Consider the following 18,913-nt stretch of genomic DNA (forward strand, 5'->3'; position numbering starts at 1 on the left):
GGTATTTCCTGCATGATTCCCTGATTGGGATGTGTAGGTAGGCCTCTTTTAGGTCTAGTGTGGCCTCTTTTAGGTCTAGTGTGGCTAACCAAGCATCCTTCAAAAGCATAAATAGAAGCTGCTGGAGGGTGAGCATTTTTAATTTTGGTATCACCAAAAAGGTGTTTAGAATGGATAAATCGAGGATGGGGCACCATATGCCCTCTTTTCTGGGTATCAGGAAAAGTCTAGAATAGAAACCTTGGCCTATCTGTTCTGCAGGTGCATGCTCTATGGCCCTCATGGAAAGCAGGGAAAGGACTTGCTTTTTGGCCTCTGCCCACTGGTTTGGAGGAAGATCTGGGAAACCTTTTGGGGTTGGCAGAGTCTGTAAATAAAATTTGTATCCCTGGGACACTATGTTGAGGACCCAGCATTTGTTGGTACTGGTGGACCAGTTGCCTGCATGGAAGGCGAGTTTTCCTTCTTGGGGCAGGAGCAGGTGAGCAGAGGGAGGGGGGTGGAAGTGTAACATCATTGTGAGTTCTTACCATAAGGGGGTGGCTTTGCACTCTCTGTTTTTGAAGAGGAGGATCTCCATTGCTTAGATCTCTGCATTCCCTGGGGCTGCTGTCTGGGGGGGGGTCTGCTTCCACTGGGTCTGGACTATGTTGGCCTGGAGGGGGCAGGAAAGGTCCAGTGCTGGGAGGGGCAATGCCTACTGAACCTCAGAGGCTGGACCTGTAAGAAGTCTTTAGCTGTCTGCATAGATTTAGCTTTTTCTTCCATCTTTTTTAAGACCTCTTCTGCCTTGGTGCCAAATAAGTTGTCTTTGTTCAAGGGTGCATCAAATAATTTGGATTTGACATGATCTGGCAAGGTCTGTTCCTTAAGCCAAGCATGCCTTCTAATGACAGAACATGTGACTGCTGCCCTGCAAGATGCTTCTAGGGCATCAAAACCACATTGTAAGGTGTGTTTAGTTACTTGATTTGCAGAATGCATTAAGGATGGGTAACAGAAAATACAACCCTGGGATCACTTCATTGGCTGCTCTTGACAGAGGCTCAATTAATTAATCAATGGGGCGGTGAAAGCTGACACACTCTGGCTAGGCTTATAAATGCTCTCGGGCAGATAGCCTAGTACCTACCTATGAACCTATGAACCTATGAACCTATGAACTCTTGTAACTCTTTATTTTCTGCACAAGCATGAAAGAAAGATATTTTTTGTTTGAGGAGTTCCATGGTATGTTGCTGATATTTCAGCATGTGGAACTGACAATTTAATGCTGTAATAACAAGAGTAGCAGAGGTGTATACTTTTTTACCCCATCTGTCTAATACTCGGGAATCCCTATCTGTGGGGGTGGGATTCTTAGCAGAGGTTGCTTTAATTCCTTTAGGCCCTTGAGAAATTACCTCAGGGTCCGCAGTAGGATTTTTAAAAAGAAATTTGTGTGAGTCAGGGACTCTGTAGTACCTGTCAGGTTTCCTGGAAGCAGGAGGGAGGGTGTCAGGAGTCAAACTGGATTCCAGAAAACATCCTCCACAACCATCCAGGACAGGAGGAATGGCCAGAGGTCTGTGCTGTGGTAGATCTAAGAATTCTCTGAGTCTCTTTTTAGACTGAGGATAGTCCTGACATTTCACATTGGAAATGCTCCCTTAAAGTATGTAGGGTTTCTCCAAAGGAAAGTCCTCGGGTGGAGAGGCTGAAGGGATGGATTCCTCTGCATTAGAATCCTCATAAGCAGAGAGGGGTTGCATATCTTCATATTCAGATGCATCAGAGTCATCGGACTCCTGTTCAGATAAAACTACTGGGGACAAGACTCTTTTTATTTTGGAAGAGGTAGCCTGGCTTCCCTTAATAAGCATTATAAGGTCTTCCGCCATTTTACGCATTTGAGACTGAGACAAGGAAGCAGGTGTCTGACTTTGGGTCGCCAGTTTTTTGGGTGTGGTTCATACCCTGGGCCTTAGAAACTCGGTTGTTTTTGAAAAAACTGATGACGCAAAAGAAGTCATCTGTCTGTGTTGAGTATTGGTAGTGCGAAGTACTTCCTCGGAAGCTAGTGTCTGCTCAGTGGCTCCGGACCCATCCAAGGTAGAGACATCCTCAGGATCCTTAGTCGAAGAAGAGTCTTGTGGCATACCAGACTCCAAAAGGGTCTCGGTAGCAGTCTGCAAATCCACAGAAGCGGGCATCGGGGGCTGCAAAAGCACCTCACCGAGGACCGGAGAACTGACGACTAGCTTAACGGAAGCATCGTCGGCAGTTTTGGACCTGTGTGGTCTGTCTCTGTCTTTATCCTTATATTTTTTCAGAAGATCGGTAGTCAGATGGCTTACCAAAGCCATATCGGAATTCAAGGACCGAGAGTGAAAATATCTAGCTACAATAAGGGCCCAATGACGTAAAGTTCTGGCATTGAACAAAGCACAAAAGCAATAGTGGGGGACCTCGTGGTCTGGGCCTAAACAGATGACACAGTAAGAATGGAAGTCTCGGTGTGGTATTTGCTTTCCACAGGTGAGACAATTGTTAACTTTTTCTAACATCGGTTAGAGCAAGAAAAAAGGATTCCCAATGGGGTACTTAGCTTTAGATGACTTCAACTTCAACTTGGAAACGAAAACTCAGGTAGCGTCTGACCAGCACTCATGCAAACTGCTTCTGCTTTGGGCTCCTCAGCAAGAAAGACTGAGGTAATGGCGTCGGCTGCTTGTTTTTATACCACTGACGACTTGACGTCAGTCTTGGAGTAACAGCAGCTGACCCAAAAATACTACACCTCTGGTATTCTGGCCAACTGAGGGGTTACCCCTGGCAGGATAACCCAAATGTGATGACTGCAACAGTGAAACACGAAGAACATCAGAATTTTGTCTGTCATAACAAGTGTCTTTTTTATTAATTTGTCTTCTGTGAATTTACAAATACATTGTGTATAACATTGCACCACTACATATCTGTAAAAGTGATCAGAGTATTCAGAACTGTCTGTCAGCTGTAAGAAATAACATTCATTATAAAACTTTGCAAAATTTTGCTGATTTAATATATTACTGACTGTCACTGCATCAAGTGATGTTTCACAACTTCACCTGTTCACAAGAACTGTGAAAACATAAATACCAAATAATCAGGATAAGGGTCATGTCCTGCCCCCTTATTGCCCCCTGTGGTAGCCCTTACCCCAACTCTCTGTCAACGAAATACAATTCAAAGTTCACTGGGCTTTTCTGCAAGTGTTATCTTTATTTAAGGGCACTTTGGAAATGAAAACTCTCTCCAAGTGTTTTCCATTAGTCCCATTTATATTTCCACAGACTTTTTTTTTATTTTTATATTTGTTAACCAGAAAACCCCACTGACCACAAAGTGTTTTTTTGCAGCAGTGACTGGTCATTTGACTTGCTCAGAGACACACAGTAAGCAAGTGGAGATTGCATGAATCAAACCCTGGACTGTTGGAAGCAGCTTATTATTAGAGCATAGCTTAATCTTCCATGCTAACTGCCAGACAACTATCTCACTCACATCTTCTTCTTCTTCTTCTTTCGGCTTTTCCCGGTTAGGGGTCGCCACAGCGGATCACCTGTCCACTCATGATTGGCAGTGGAGTTTTATGGTGTCGAGTTGCCAGCCTGTTGCCCAACCTTCCACAGAAGGCACACACATGCACACACTCACCCCTAGGGCCAATTTAGAGTGTCCAATCCACTTACAGCATATCTTTGGGAGGAAACCAGAGCACCCAGAGGAAACCCACGCGACAACAGGGAGGACATGCAGACTCTGCACAGAAGGCAGCCCAGCCAAGGATCGAACCGGAGAACCTCTTGCTGTGATGTGGCAGTGCTAACCACTGCACCACAGTGGCTGCCAAACTATCTCACTCACATAAATAAATGAATTAATTACTTCTTATAAATAATCTCACATTGAAAATGCAGTTAATGTATCCAATACGTAAAAGCAAAACATGTCTGTAATATAATTTTTAAGTCACTTACTGAGATATTGGGACAGTGACAATGGTTGCAGCAGACAACAGCTGTGCTTCATTCATTTTTCAGTTCATCTGGAAATTGTGCATGAACAGGGTACTCCCCTGAATACAGGCAAGTGCCTGAGATACAAAAAGTACCTCTACTTGTGTGCAGAAAAATTAAAATGTATTAATTCCAGCTTATGATCCATCATCCAAAAATGATCAGTTTTGTTTTATCTGTCAGTGCACAAAGAGACTGTACAACTGCTAAGGAAATAATCTATAGGAATTAGAATAAAAATAAAGCTAATTGTTTATTTATCTATTTATTTATATTTTGCTTTTGTTTACCGTGTTTGTCTGACAGGGTTTAGTCAAAAAAACTTTTCAGCACAGGCCTGGGGTAAAAATCTCCAGTGTATTGCAAACATTTTTAAACAGCCATTCACTAATAACAGACACTAAATAATATACTTTACAATTAAGTACACATTTGCTAATTAGATTACATTAATATAAAAGCTGAAGCAACTATTACAGTATAAAGGATACTTATACATTAGTGGCTGTTCAACATTGAACATTTGAAGAGGTGTATTACTGAATTTATCACATAGATAATAGACCATGCGATTAGTTCTTAGAAATTCAAAAACAATGGAGGTGTGGGAAGGAAATAGGTAGGGCAGAAGATGTTAATATTGTAGTTAAGGGGAGGGGTATAAAGCAGGTTCAGAGACAATTAAATGTACGGCTATCATAAGCAATATATTATGGGAGATGTTAGTAAAACTCTTCAGGTATTGGTGAGGACTGGTTGTGGGGCATAGGATTCTGAATGGAGAGAAATGGTTTGACAACAGAACAAACTGATGATAACGGTGACCTTTATCCTGGAGATAAACAATAGCAGATCCATTGAACTGATGGGATATCTGATCCTGTCTCCTGTTAACATCCTCTGCTCTCTTAAAATCCCACACCATTGTCTTTTACTTTTGAGTTGTTACCCTTCAACTCCCCTTTAGACCACACAGTGACTTTTTACTGTTGGCTAATGGTCCCTTCACCTCAAAAGCCACACCTTCCCTCTGCATTGCTTAGCACCTTGTCCATAATTTTCTCCCTTTTGCAACCATCCTGCACCACTTGACTGAATACCCATGTGATCCAACACCTCAGCATCCCCTGGTACCTCCCTACCTTGAATCTTGGCATTTCCCACTCTGCTCCTGGCTGATTCAGACCCTCCATGAATTTGACCTGTTTCCTCGTGCCTCCAGTCTCTCATTACTCTCCCTTGCTTTATCTTGGAACAATACAGTATGCTGATTCAGCAACATTCTTTCTTTCACCTGATTTAACCTTCCGGTCACTTCAGATTTGTTGTAACCCTGCCTGCCCCTTTCATTTCCACATAGGGTGATGCTCTTTCTCCTCTATGAACTCTCAAGTGATGGCCTTCTTTATGAATTCATCTTCACCTCCCCCATTTCTCTTATTCCTGGACAATGTATATCCAAGCATCTCTACCTCTTCTATTCACAGACTCATTACTGTAACATTAAGTAATGTCCACCCTTTCCTCCAGCAGCTTCCCATATTCAAATCCAGACTCCTTATATAAGATTGTTACATTGTAATACTACATAATACCTACTCTCCTATTCTATATAACTGCCTGCAGGTCCCCTTCTCCCTTTCCAACTCCTTATATTACATTGTTACATTGTAATACTAAGTGATGTCCACCTTCCCCTCCTGTATCACTGTCTGCAGGCCCACATCTCCTACACAGACTCCTTATATTACATAGTTACATTGTAATACTAAGTAATGTCACCCCTCACCTCCTGTATCACTGCCTGCAGGTCCCCATCTCCCTTCCCAAACGTCTTATATCACATTGTTACATTGTAATACTAAGTAATGTCCACCCTGCCCTCCTGTATCACTGTCTGCAGGTCTCCATCTCCGTATATAGACTCCGTATATTACATTGTTACATTGCAATACTAAGTAATGTCCACCCTGCCCTCCTGTATCACTGTCTGCAGGTCTCCATCTCCGTATACAGACTCCTTATATTACATTGTTACATTGCAATACTAAGTAATGTCCACCCTGCCCTCCTGTATCACTGTCTGCAGGTCTCCATCTCCGTATACAGACTCCTTATATTACATTGTTACATTGCAATACTAAGTAATGTCCACCCTACCCTCCTGTATCACTGCCTGCAGGTCTCCATCTCCCTATGCAGATTTCTTATATTGCATTGTTACATTGTAATACTAAGTAATGTCTACCCTCCCCTGCTGTATCACTGTCTGCAGGTCCCCATCTCCCTATACAGACTTCTTAAATTACATTGTTACATTGCAGTACTAAATAATGTCCACCCTGCCCTCCTGTATCACTGCCTGCAGGTCCCCATCTTCCTATACAGACTTCTTATATCACATTGTTACATTGTAATACTAAGTAATGTCCACCCTGACTGCCTATATCACTGTCTGAATCTCCCCATCCTCCTAGACTCCTCATATTACATTGTTACATTGTAATACTAAGTTTCACTTTAATGTGGTACAAGAAATGTGATATTTCACTTTAATGAGATAGATGGAATGCAATGTTTCACTTTAATGGATTTACAAAGATTAAGAGGCACTAAAGGGGAAGCTGATGGAATATCTGTATAGACAGACATTACTGCCTGACAGCAGGATCTTGCATGCTGCTGGAATTTATTGGTAAAGGGATAAATGAAGTGATGCGGGACAGAGCAATATTTTAAATCATACTTTGATTTTGATCCTTTGAACTGCCTTAATTTTTTTTTTTTACTTTGTCCATAATTTTTGAGCTAAGAGGTTGAGAAACATGAAGTCGAGAATGTCCCACTATATACAAGCTCTTATATGGAGTGAAGTCTTTATTTGAACTCATGCCTTCCTGTCAGCCACTGCCTTATAATTAATTCCTTCCAAGCTTCCATACATTTTGCCACATACATAATTATTGTCATTTGTATGATCAGCAGGCACAACCACTTTATTAACAAAACAGAGCCACACAATGACATCCTCTAAGCACCCACACAAAACCTCATCAGACTGTTTTTTTTCTCATTTACAAATTTCACAGGTACCAAACTGAAATGAAAATTATAACCACACTGTGAAGACAGACATCAACAGAAATAATCGTCTCAAAAAGAAGAATAGAGTGAGGAAAATGAAGAAACGGGTTGACAATATGAATAACATTTGTGTTTTTTTGTTCAAGTTTTAAGTCTGACTTTAGAAATGAGTTTATAAATAAAGCAGTGAGTAAAATAAGTAGTGTCTTGTCATGTGTTTGAAACACAAAACAATGGATTTTATCAGAAAAACTTGTGTTAACATGAAACTGAAATCTAGTCTTAACTAAAACACAATCAAGGGCAGACAGGAAAAGCACCGTCTGTACTTACTAACCGCTCGCGTTGGATAAAATTACTTGGTGGACAAAAAAATGTATGGTCTGTTAAATCATCATTTAGCGAAATGGGCAACCACTGACTCAGACTACAGTTCCAAAGAGATAACATGGATAAAAAAAACAGCCTTTAAGGTTGGAGGCCAGATGTGATACCGAGGGTGTTGGTAGAGTGAATCTTGCACTCCATTCAGATGTAGTACTTAGGATTTTGGGATCACTGAATCCTGAGATGATGTAGTACTTAATGATTTGGAATCAATGAAAATCAATGGAAACCTGATTTAAAGAATTTAGACAGAAGTAGTACTGTATATGGTTTGGTTTCCTGATTCTGGAGCTCAAAGAGCCAGTCAGATGGGATAAATAAGAATTTGCAGTCATGGATCCCCATCTTGAGGGCTCGCAGTTATGAACCTCTGAACTTAACGTTCTAGTCAGGGGAGACATTGAGGGTTTGTGTTCATAGAGTTCTAGACTAAGGAATTTAGTAGGGATATGCATGAGGGAGTTGGCATTATAGAGCTGTGGGGTGAACAGTCTGCTAGGTTGCAGTACAAAGGGGTTAGGGCTCATAAGCCATTGGACTAAAGGATTTTTGGGGGCAGGGGCTGTGCTAAAGTAATTTGATCTGGGCTGATCTGGTTAGTAGAGTAGAGAGAAGGTTGGGGCTATGTAGCTCCATGCCAAAGGATTTGGTAATAAGCAGCTCTGAGAAGTTTGGGATCTTGGAATCCTGTGCTAAAGAAGCCTGACAGGTGTAACGCTGTAGCACTTTCAGATCTATGTGCTCGTGATCTTGGAGTTCTGTGCTGAAGGGTTCTGTTGGGCTTAATACTGTAGTACTTTTATATTTGCATTCCCAGAACCATGAGCTGAAGTGTGCAGTCAGGTATAGTACTGGGGAGTTTGGATCAAGAAGCCATGGGTGAAGGGTCCAATTAGGTGCTGTGCTGAGAAGGTTGAGGTTCATGGACATTGGAATGAAGGACCCAATTACATATGGCACTGAAAAGTTTGGCATTATGAAAACCCCTTATAAGGCTCCAGGTGTGTTTTGATGAGTTTGATAGCATGGAGAGCTGGGCTAAAGGAACAAAAGTTTGAGGATCATGGAACCCTACCTGTACCCAAAAGATCCATCTAGGTACCCTACTGAAGAGCTCGGAACCACAAAGCCCTGAACTGAGGAATCTATCAATGGGAAATGTTGCGGGATTGGGAATTAGAGAACTCTGTTCTGCAAGGTTGTGTCTTGAGCACTATTGAGAGGTTTAGCTTTATTAAGTCATAGTTTTGCAATCATGAATCCCTGTACTAACCAGATCAGCCCAGATGAAATTACTTTAGTACAGCCCCTTTTGAATTTTGTTAGAGTTCCTTTTCAGGTTTTAGCTTCTGGTATTTAGGCCCTGCATCTAAGCAGGTTTTTGCTTGTTTGCTTGGTGCACAGCACCTTGCACTACTGTGCAATTGTGTCCCAAAACCTGGATGGTTAAATTCAACACATTTTCCCTTAAAACTGAGGTAGAAATATCCATTCACTGAGCTCCTCATTTCTGGGAAGCCATCCCTAGTGACAACAGTCTTCAACCTAGCATTATGGACAGTTGGACTACCCTTGTTTCTCCTGACAACCTTGTTGACTTGGGTCTCTTGAGGCAGTGTAGCAATTGCCTCATGTACATAGACAACCCTCTACTAATAAAACAATCTAGTACAGAGTGCGAGAGATGTATTTACACCAAGAATTTAGAATCCATGCTCCCTCTCACTCAAAACAGTAACACGGAGAAGGTTGTCAACTCACCCACCACTACATATTCACACAGCACCACTACTCCTACACATACCACTAAACAAACACATAGTACGCATCAAACATGTAAATCCACATATGTGAAGGTTCTTTTGAAAAACTTACCAAAACATCAGAGGCCTTCAACACACAAGTCTGCTACAGCTAACAGGCTCCACAGCAACCATGACACATAGCAACACCAGTGTCTCACCCACCAAGCCCATAAGACATAACACTCAAAAAAACAAGTTTTCTTATCATTGAAGACTCACTAGGGAGACACACAGATGTCGCACTTACCAGGTTGGACGAGGAGAAAGTCACAGTCAGCTGCCTGTCCAGTGCCAGGACTTGCCAAATCATGCATGCACTCAGGTCTCTCAGCAACAAGTACCATTATGACTCTGTCATAGTTCATGTTGGTGAGAATGACCCGAGATGTACCTCACTAGACTATATGAAGAGAGACATGGCTGAGCTCTCTGAGTATGTGTCCCAGGCAGGTATGTCCCTAGCCTTGAGCAGCATACTAGCCTCACCTAAAATAATGCCTCAGTATAAACAAAACATGATTGATTTCAATAATTAGCTTAGTTTTTGGTGTCACTCCAAGGTGATCCAGTTCCTCTCTGCCTGGGAACCCATGCTTGACAAACCTCACTGCTTCGCCAGAGATGGTTTGCACCTGGCACCCCTAGGCTTTCAGCTGCTGGAAAATACTCTTGCCTCCCCAATAGTGCCTTCTTTAGGCAAGGTCTCAAAAACAACATTACCAACATGAAATTAACCAATCAGAACAAAATAAGGTTCGTGCTGCTAAATGCTTGGAGGTTAAACCAAAAACTGCACTCTCAGGAAGCACTTCTAGCACTAGAAGATGTAGATGTCTGTACAGTCACAGAAACCTGGTTTAAGGCCTCAGAGAGTACCCTGGCCCTGCAAGGCTACAATGCATTCCATACCTTTAGATCATAACATAAAATGTGTGAAAACCAAAGGAGGTGGTTTTTCAATCTATATTAGAGATAAATTCACCTCTTGTCTAGTTAGACTGGACAACTCCATGGAGTTACTCCAGGTACAGGTTACGATGGATAAGACACCCATTCAAGTCCTAGCCAGTTATAGATTCCCCTCCAAGGGTCACAATACCCATGAAACCTACTTAACGAAAATGAAGACAATCCAAATTTTACAGAATACACTGGTTATGGGTGAGTTTCAATTATCCCACCATCAACTGGGAAACCTACTCTAGTGTAAACTTGATTGCACAAAACTTCCTTGACTTTGTGAATTCAAATTTCATGCAGAAAATTGTTCATACCCTGACAAAAGGAACAAACATTCTAGATCTGGTCCTTACCAACATGTCAAACAGGTGCACTGCTGCGACTGTTGGACCTTCATTAGTTAAAACTGACCACAAATCAGTCAACTTTGAGCTGGTACTAACACCAGAACTCACAAAGGGTGAAATCAGACTAAATAACTACACCAAGGCAAACTATACCCTCCTAGGTGAAGGTATAAATGCATTTCAAGCCCCACTCCAAGCTGAAAGTGGTAACTATGCCAAAGCTTACACTAAAGCCCTGTACAATCACTTGCATAAATGTATAAACTTGGCTGTACCAGATAGAATCAAAGCCAGAAACCCAAGTAAAATCAAGCTGCCATGGTGGACTTCCATCATTAACAAACTCTACAATAATTGCAAATGTTGCTGTCCAAGAAAACAAAGACAAGGACCCAACAATGGAAAAGCAACCTCCTCAGCCTTAACATGCAAATAAGACAACTTGTCAAATTCTCCAAGAGCTCCTTTGACAGAAACCTAGCAAATACTTGCCAAGGATAACCATAAGGCCGTTTACCGCTATGTGCACAACCTAAAGGGTAGGACCCAAGCATGTGCAGAACTGGTGGCCAATGGTATCACACCCACTGGCCCCACAGAGATAGCGAACCTGCTAGTGGACAGGTTTGGTGAAAATTTCACTCCCTTATTCCTTCCTAATTTACAACAACCCCTCCCCCAAACCCCCCCATCTTACATATCTGAAGAGCAGCCCCTCAAAGCTCTGTCCAAGGCAAATAACACTTCATCTGTGGGACCAGATGACATCCCAGGCTGGCTTCTAAACAGGTTAAAACATGAACTAGTATTACCACCAAGTAGGCTTTTCAATCATAGCCTAACCACACACTTTATTCCTGTGGAATGGAGAACAGCAACAGTTATTCCCCTCCACAAAGGTGGCCTAGCAACAGACCTGGGGAATTACAGACCCATAAGCCTGACCAGCCCCATCTGTAAGGCCATGGAATATATCATTTTGGACCTCATAAATAAAGACATAGGTGACCTCCAAACCCTGGATCCTACCTAATTTGGCTTTGTGAAGGGCAGATACTGCCTGTTAAATCTGGTGGATTTCTTTGAAAATGTGACCATTGATGAGGGCAAATCTGTTCACACAGCATACCTCGACTTGGCAAAGGCTTTTTACACAATCCCACATTTAGACATTACCGATAAACTTAGCAAACTGAATGTAAACCCCTTTGTTGTAAGATAGGTTGCCAACTGGCTCACAAACCGGGCACACACTGTCAAAGTGGGTGACTCCAATTCAACCAACAGACCTGTTACCAGTGGGGTGTCACAGGGGTCAGTGCTGGGCCCCCTATTGTTCAGAAGTTCAGGTCAAAACTAAAGGGTTGTGACTGACCAAGTTTGCAGATGACTGCAAACTGGGTGCAAGCATTCAATCCCCAAATTATGTCAGTATACTCCAGGATGGTCTCACACAGGCCAACGACTGGTGTATTAGTCATGGTCTCAAACTAATACAAAGAAATGCATCATCATTCCCTTCACACTATCAGATCAGTAACAATGCCCTAAGCACCCATGAAATTGTAATGGACCTAGGAAGACAGGTTGACCACGACCTTAACTTCAACCACCACCTGACTACCTTTTCACATAGCTCATGTGATTAGTAAAGGTATCACCTCGAGAGCATAAGAAGGTATAACTCCCCTATAATCGGCACTTATCTGGCCCATAATTGAGTATAACGCCCCATTCGTTATGTACTATACTAAGTACCTACAGGAATTAGTAAGACCTCAGAGGTTTCTAACAAAGAAGATCAAAGGCCTCCAGCATGAGCCTTACATGGACCAAGTAAAATCCCTGTCACTATACTCAGTATCATATAGACTTCTTAGGGGAACCTTATGCCTGGCCTACAGAGCAACCCAAGACCCAAACCTAATGCATTTACTGCACATCCATAAAATCAAATGGGTGTAGGGCTACCCGTTCCAGGGAGTGAAATATGGCCTGTAACTCAAACAGAACATGCTGGAGGGACAGATTTATCTCCCAGCATACTCCACATCTTTGGAAGAGGCTACCTATTCATGTAAAACAGAGCACCTCTATGACACTGTTCAAGAAGAACCTGGATGAGTGGATGGGGCACCATAAATTCTTACCAGAGATAGCACCCACAACCCTCTTGGACATGGGCAGTCATCGCTAAATGCAATCTGGGTATTGACAAGTACCTCTACGGTATTACATTAGGTTGAAACAGCTATGCTTAAAATGACCTCCGGTTCGATAACCTAGTAATCTCCTATGATCTTATGAGATGAAGGACCTAGGCAGCTGCAGCAGAAAGAAGTTAGTCATCATGGAGTCCTAGATTGCTGGATCTGGTAAAGTTACAGTAGTGAGAGAGTTCTGGGATAAAAGATGTGGTCAAAATTTGAACTCAGAGTGTTTAGGGATAGGTAGCTCTTGTCTGAATGATCTGGACAGGTCTGCTACAGAATGCTTGGTCAGATATTACAATGACAAGTTTTGGGTTCATGGATCCCTGGTCAGAAGGATCCTCAAGTTCACAATTAAGGGGTTTCATATCATGGACCCCTGAGCTGATGAAATTGTTCAGATGAGGTGGTAAAAGTTTGTTTGTATGCAGCTGTGAACTGAATGTTCCATTCCAGTGCAGTACCATAGCTTTACATTCACTTCCCTTGGCTGAAGATCCCATTTCATATTGTATTAAGGTGTTCGGGGTCATGAACCCCTGAGTGGAATGATGAGGGTACTGCAGATTTAGGTACATTGAGATCGCAGTAAATGCAATACTGGGAGGTGTGGATTTAGGAATCTGACTGAAGAATCAATTTAACTACAGTATGGAGGGTTCTGAGGTCATAGCGCTAGGCTGAAGGTACCCAGTTGTTGCAGTACTATTTAGTTTGGATTCCTGAAGTCCATTGATGAAGCATCCAGTCAGGTGTAGCACCGATGGTGGATATGGTGAGGTGTGGTACCTTCAGATCTGGCATTATGAAGGCATGGAATGAATGCTCCACTTGGGTGTAGCACTAAGAAGTTGGGGTTCTTCAAGCCCTAGGCTGAAGGGTCTAGCTGTGTGTAATGCTGATAGTTTGAAGATATGGAGCCCTGGATTAAAGATATCTCAATGGGGTGTGGTGCTGAAGACATTAAAAGTGATGAAACCAAAAGGACTGAAGTATGTTTTGGGGGACGGCTCTAAAAGTTACTGAATCATGGGCACCAGGAGAGAAAATCCCAGTGCATACATACCTAAGGAATGTGATATCATGGAAACCAGGACTGAATGCTCAGGTGACTAAAGTGTTTGGGATACAAGAGCCTCGCACTGATGGGGATCAGCAGAGTTCAGATTTTTTAGTCGGATGGTACATATTCATTTTATAGATAATTTAATCAGGATTCATTTACATCACCTACTACCAGATTCTTTCTTACACATTTATTTTAATTTATATATGTTATTTTGTCTTACTCATGTTTAACTCATTGCATGCAAGTGATGCCTCCAGGTGAATCTGCAGTTAACTCCTACTGACGTCTCTAGGCGTGAGATATTGCTTGTTCAATTTGCATCAATAATTCCAAAATCAAGCTATGTACAACTCAACTGCGTTAATATTTGACCTCTATCTAGTGCAGGGCAAGAGATAAGTATTGTTTTTATTATATTAATTTATATAGATATAATTTTCACTTTTCTCCTAACTATCTCAACAACCAATAACACAGGCAGAACTCTTTAGCCTCACATGAAAGCTGTCAGGTAGATGAATAAAATGCTGCTGACAGTATGTGTGTAACTTGAGTGGTTGCTGAGATATTGTAAGTTGTTTACAAAATATTACAAATGTAATATTTACTGTGTTTACTGTGACTTATACATTTTGGTTCAAGACCTAGAACCTAAAGAATATTACCACTATAAAACTAGTTTATGCTGGAGAGTTTGCCATTTATACGTCTTTCATAACCCCTACGGTTTCAGAGATATGAACATTTGTTTGAAATGTGAGGACATAATTTGATTCTGTCATATGGCTTAGGCTCCACCCATTGGTAGTTACAGCGCAAACGTCCTGAGCTTCATTGGAGTGACTGAGTTAATAAATGTTTAGGTATAATTTCTTACACATTTATTTTAATTTATATATGTTATTTTGTCTTACTCATATTTAGTGAATGTTTAGGTATAAGCACTTAAAGTTGAGTTTAGTTAAGTACAACATTTTGGTTCAAGGATCTCTCATTTGAAGGATACATCTATGTGAAATGTAGAAGAATTCAGGGTCATGATGAATGATCCTGCTAGATCCAATGTTGAAAAGTTTGGGTTCACAGCATCATAGGTTAAAAGATTCAGTCTGACATATTACTTGCTGGATTCACAGAATTCTGGGCTGAAAATTTAGCTGTGTAGAACTGAGAGTTCTGAGATCAGGGAAGTCAGTGGTGAAGGATTCAGTCAGCTGTGGCATGTGTTCTAAGGGTCAAGGAGTCCTAGCATGAAGGATTTGATCAGAAGAGGTACTGAAAAGTTTGAAGAGTTTGAGATTAAGATGACGTTGGTTGAAGAATCCTATCAGCTACAGTACTAAGAGGCTTGGAGTCGTGAAGCCCTAGGATTAAAGATCCAGTTGGGTACAGCCCTTGATGTGTGGGCTCATGAATCACTGGGATGCAGGGTATGGCTTGTTGTGGTAATGAATGACCTCTGCATGGAAGGATCCAGCTGTTTTTATTAATACTTAGTTTGATATTATGGAGGTGTGAGATTAACTACTGAATCAAATGCAGTGCAAAACACTAAGACCTCCTTGCACAGTACAATCAAAAAAGGGTCCTCGGCCACGACATAAACACGCCGGTAAAACACCAGCCACCTCTACACGTAGTAACACAGTATCCACATCCTCTACTGCTAAGCCCTAAAGGCAAACCAGCACACAGACAAATTTACTTATCATTGGTGATTCTATAGTGAGGCACGCCAATGTCCTCCTCACCTGACGGAGTAAGGAGAGAGTCACGGTTAGCTGCCTTTCCTGGGCAAGGATCTATCAAGTCACACAGGCACTCAGGTCATTGAACCACAGGTACCAGTATAGGTTCATAGGTTCATAGGTTTATACTAGGCTATCTGCCCTAAGGCATTTATAAGCCTAGCCCAAAGTTTTGTGGCTTACGCCACCCCTTATATGAAAAAATACTGTACCCATTAGTTTGTTCTGCCTCTGTCCAGCAGTGACAAAGAGATGATTTCCGGGGTAAACCTACGATCTCCCATCCATTGGTCAAGATTTCTCTTGAACAGAGCCAGCGAGGTGCTCTGCCTCACATGGACCGGGATTTTATTCCACAGCATAGGGAGTCTCTGAGTGATAAATCTATCCCTCCAGCACGTCCTATTTATATCTGTGCTAAGGTTTAAGTCGCTTGCTCTAGTGGTTTTGGTGGATTTGGATTTTTTGAGGTGGAGCATGTCCATTAATTCCGGGTTGGACATGGCCTTGTATGTCAGGCACATGTCACCTTTGAGCAGATGGTATGCGACTGAATAGAGCTGGAGTTTCTTCAATCTGGCAGCATATGACAGATTTTGGAGTCCCTTTATCTTTTTGGTGAGGAACTTTTGGGGTCTCTCCAATTGCTGCAGATGTCGGGTGAGATACATCCCAAATGGGGCATTGTACTCGATCATTGGTCTGATAAGTGAAGAGTACAGGGGAACAATGACCTCACTAGATCTGGATGTGAATCCCTTCATGATCAGGTGGGCAATGTAGAAGGTCTTTTTAACCACTTTAGCAATGTGAGTGTCAAAAGAAAGGCCACTGTCAACCTGGGTCCCCAGGTCCCTGATAACCTCTTCTGTGCTTAGTGGATTGCCACCAATATGGTAGCTTGGGGTTACCTTGTTTTTCCCAAAGGGTATGACTATACATTTTTTGGCGTTTAACTTCAGGCCATGGCTCCGGCACCAGCTATCTGTTTCCATGAGTCCCTTCTGAAGGATATCCGTGTCTGATGCACTTTCCACTATGGCACCCAGTTTGCAGTCGTCTGCAAACTTTGTCAGCCAAAGTCCTCCCATGTTGGCCTGTACTTCTGAGAAGTAGATGCCGAACAATAGGGGGCCAAGGACCGAGCCCTGTGGGACACCACTTGTGACCGGCTTGGAGTCTGACATAGCGCCAGCAACTCTAACCCTGTGGGTTCTATCCTTAAGCCAGTTTGCAACCCATCTTGTGACATATGGGTTTACATTTAAGCTGGTAAGTTTTTCTACAATACCCGAGTGGGGTATTGTGTCGAAAGCCTTTGCAAGGTCAAGGTAGGCTGTATGGACTGCCTTTCCCTCATCAATGTCCTTGGTGACTGTTTCGAAGAAGTCGACCAAGTTCAAAAGGCATGATCTGCCCTTGACGAAGCCAAACTGGGTCGGGTCCAATGTCTGCAAGTCCCCTATATCTTTGTTTATGAGCTCCATTATGATCCTCTCCATAGCTTTGCAGACTAGACTTGTTAAGTTTATGGGGCGGTAATTACCAGGGTCTGTAGAGGCACCGCCTTTGTGGAGTGGGACCACAGTTGCCGTACGCCACTCCTTGGGCACGTATCCTGTGGTAAGGCTGAGATTAAACAGCTGCCTTATGTGCGGGTTTAATTCCTAATTTAGCTCGTGTAGCACACAGCCGGGGGCACCATCCGGTCCCATTGATGCTGTGTTTTTAGCTTTAGAGAGAGCAGCTTTCACCTGCGCATTTGAGATGTCTGGGAGGCTACACTCCGCTGGGATAGTTATCTCTCCTTTAGGGAGAGGGGTGAAGTTTGCACTGAACCTGTCTGCCAGTATGTTGGCAATGTCTGTGGGTTCAGTGATTTTTGTATCATTTTGGACTAATTCTGAGCATATCTGGGAGTTTCCACCCAGGTTCCTAACATAGCTGGAAAAGGCCTTATGATTGTCCTTTGAATCCATGGCAATTTTTCTCTCAAAATTGGCCTTAGTTGATTTTATGAGTGCTCATATATTTTTACTAATATTGATCAGGGTGACTTCCTTTTATGGATTTTGTTCTATCATGTAATAGCTTTCTCCTCTTATTGTAAAGTTTGTTAATGGCTGGGGTCCACCAGACTGGACGTTTGCCCTTTGTGGAAAGAGTCTTGGTTTTATTTGGGATTGCCTGATCCATGCAGTCCTGGAGGTGTTCATAGAAGGCATTTGTAAGGGCTTCCACAGCTTGGGTTGTGGTTTCCACTGGCTCAGGGGCCTTGAAGGATACCACACCAGTCTTGAGTAGTGTGAAGTTTGCTTTAGAGAAGTTCTTCACTGTGGTCTTTTTTGTTTGGGGTGGGGGCGGGATGTGGATTTCCAGTGAGATTAGTTTATGATCAGATCTCACCAATGAGGGATATACTTCCGGTGTGGAGCATTTTGTCCCTATGTTTGTGATAATGAGATCTAGTATATTTTCTCCTCTCATGGGAACAGTGACTAGCTGTTCCATGGCATTTGAATTTATGAACTCCAGGAACCGTTGGGCTAGAAAGTTAGGGCTTGAGTAATGTTCCCAGTCTATATTCGTATGACTATATATTCGTATATTCCTCTATTCGTATGACTCTGTCATAGCTGACATGGGTGTCAGTGAGCTGAAATGTACCTCCCTGGACATGGGTGTCAGTGAGCTGAGATGTACCTCCTTGGACATGGGTGTCAGTGAGCTGAGATGTACCTCCCTGGACTATTTGAAGTGAGACATGATCGAGCTCGATGATTATGTATCTCAGGCAAGTGTAAGTCTAGCACTGTGCAGCATACTCCCTTCTCCAAGGAAGATGCCGCATTACCAAATAAAATGATAGATTTTATTATGTATTTAATTTACTTTATTTTACATTTGTTTACCAGGAAAGTCCGACTGGACACAGATCCATTTTCAGCAGAGGCCCAGGGAGAAAAACTCCACAATACAATACAGTACATAAGAGAAGAGGACAAAATAGAGCATGCTTATAGTAATCATACACAATATGTTAGAAATTAACAATTCTTATAGTAGACAATCGTTGAGGTACATAATAAACTTAAAACAGCATTTGTATTATTTTTTACAGTTACAAGTTTTGTCAAGTAAATATCAATGGGTTCACAAGCTCTCAGGGGAACTGTTTGTGTTTAGCTGTACACAGAAACATTCTCTTGGTTTGGGTTAGCCTGGTGAGTACCATGAACATAGCCAGTCACGTAAATAGT

The 18,913-nt window shown here is 42.3% G+C and overlaps 1 protein-coding gene across 1 annotated transcript in view; it reads left to right on the forward strand.

The window, feature by feature from the left end:
- The window catches only part of LOC122790105 (keratin, type I cytoskeletal 18-like), an 87,710-nt gene extending 80,399 nt beyond the window's left edge, over positions 1–7,311 (forward strand). The window contains exon 8 of the mRNA XM_044057676.1: positions 7,133–7,311. Within this exon, the coding sequence (XP_043913611.1) occupies positions 7,133–7,149 (17 nt within the window). The 3' untranslated portion in view covers positions 7,150–7,311. The remainder of the gene's footprint in view (positions 1–7,132) is intronic.
- Positions 7,312–18,913: the final 11,602 nt, after the last annotated feature.

Source organism: Protopterus annectens, chromosome 15.part0, assembly GCF_019279795.1.
Source record: "Protopterus annectens isolate FY-2018-M chromosome 15.part0, PAN1.0, whole genome shotgun sequence".
Classification (NCBI taxonomy): Eukaryota; Metazoa; Chordata; order Ceratodontiformes; family Protopteridae; genus Protopterus; species Protopterus annectens.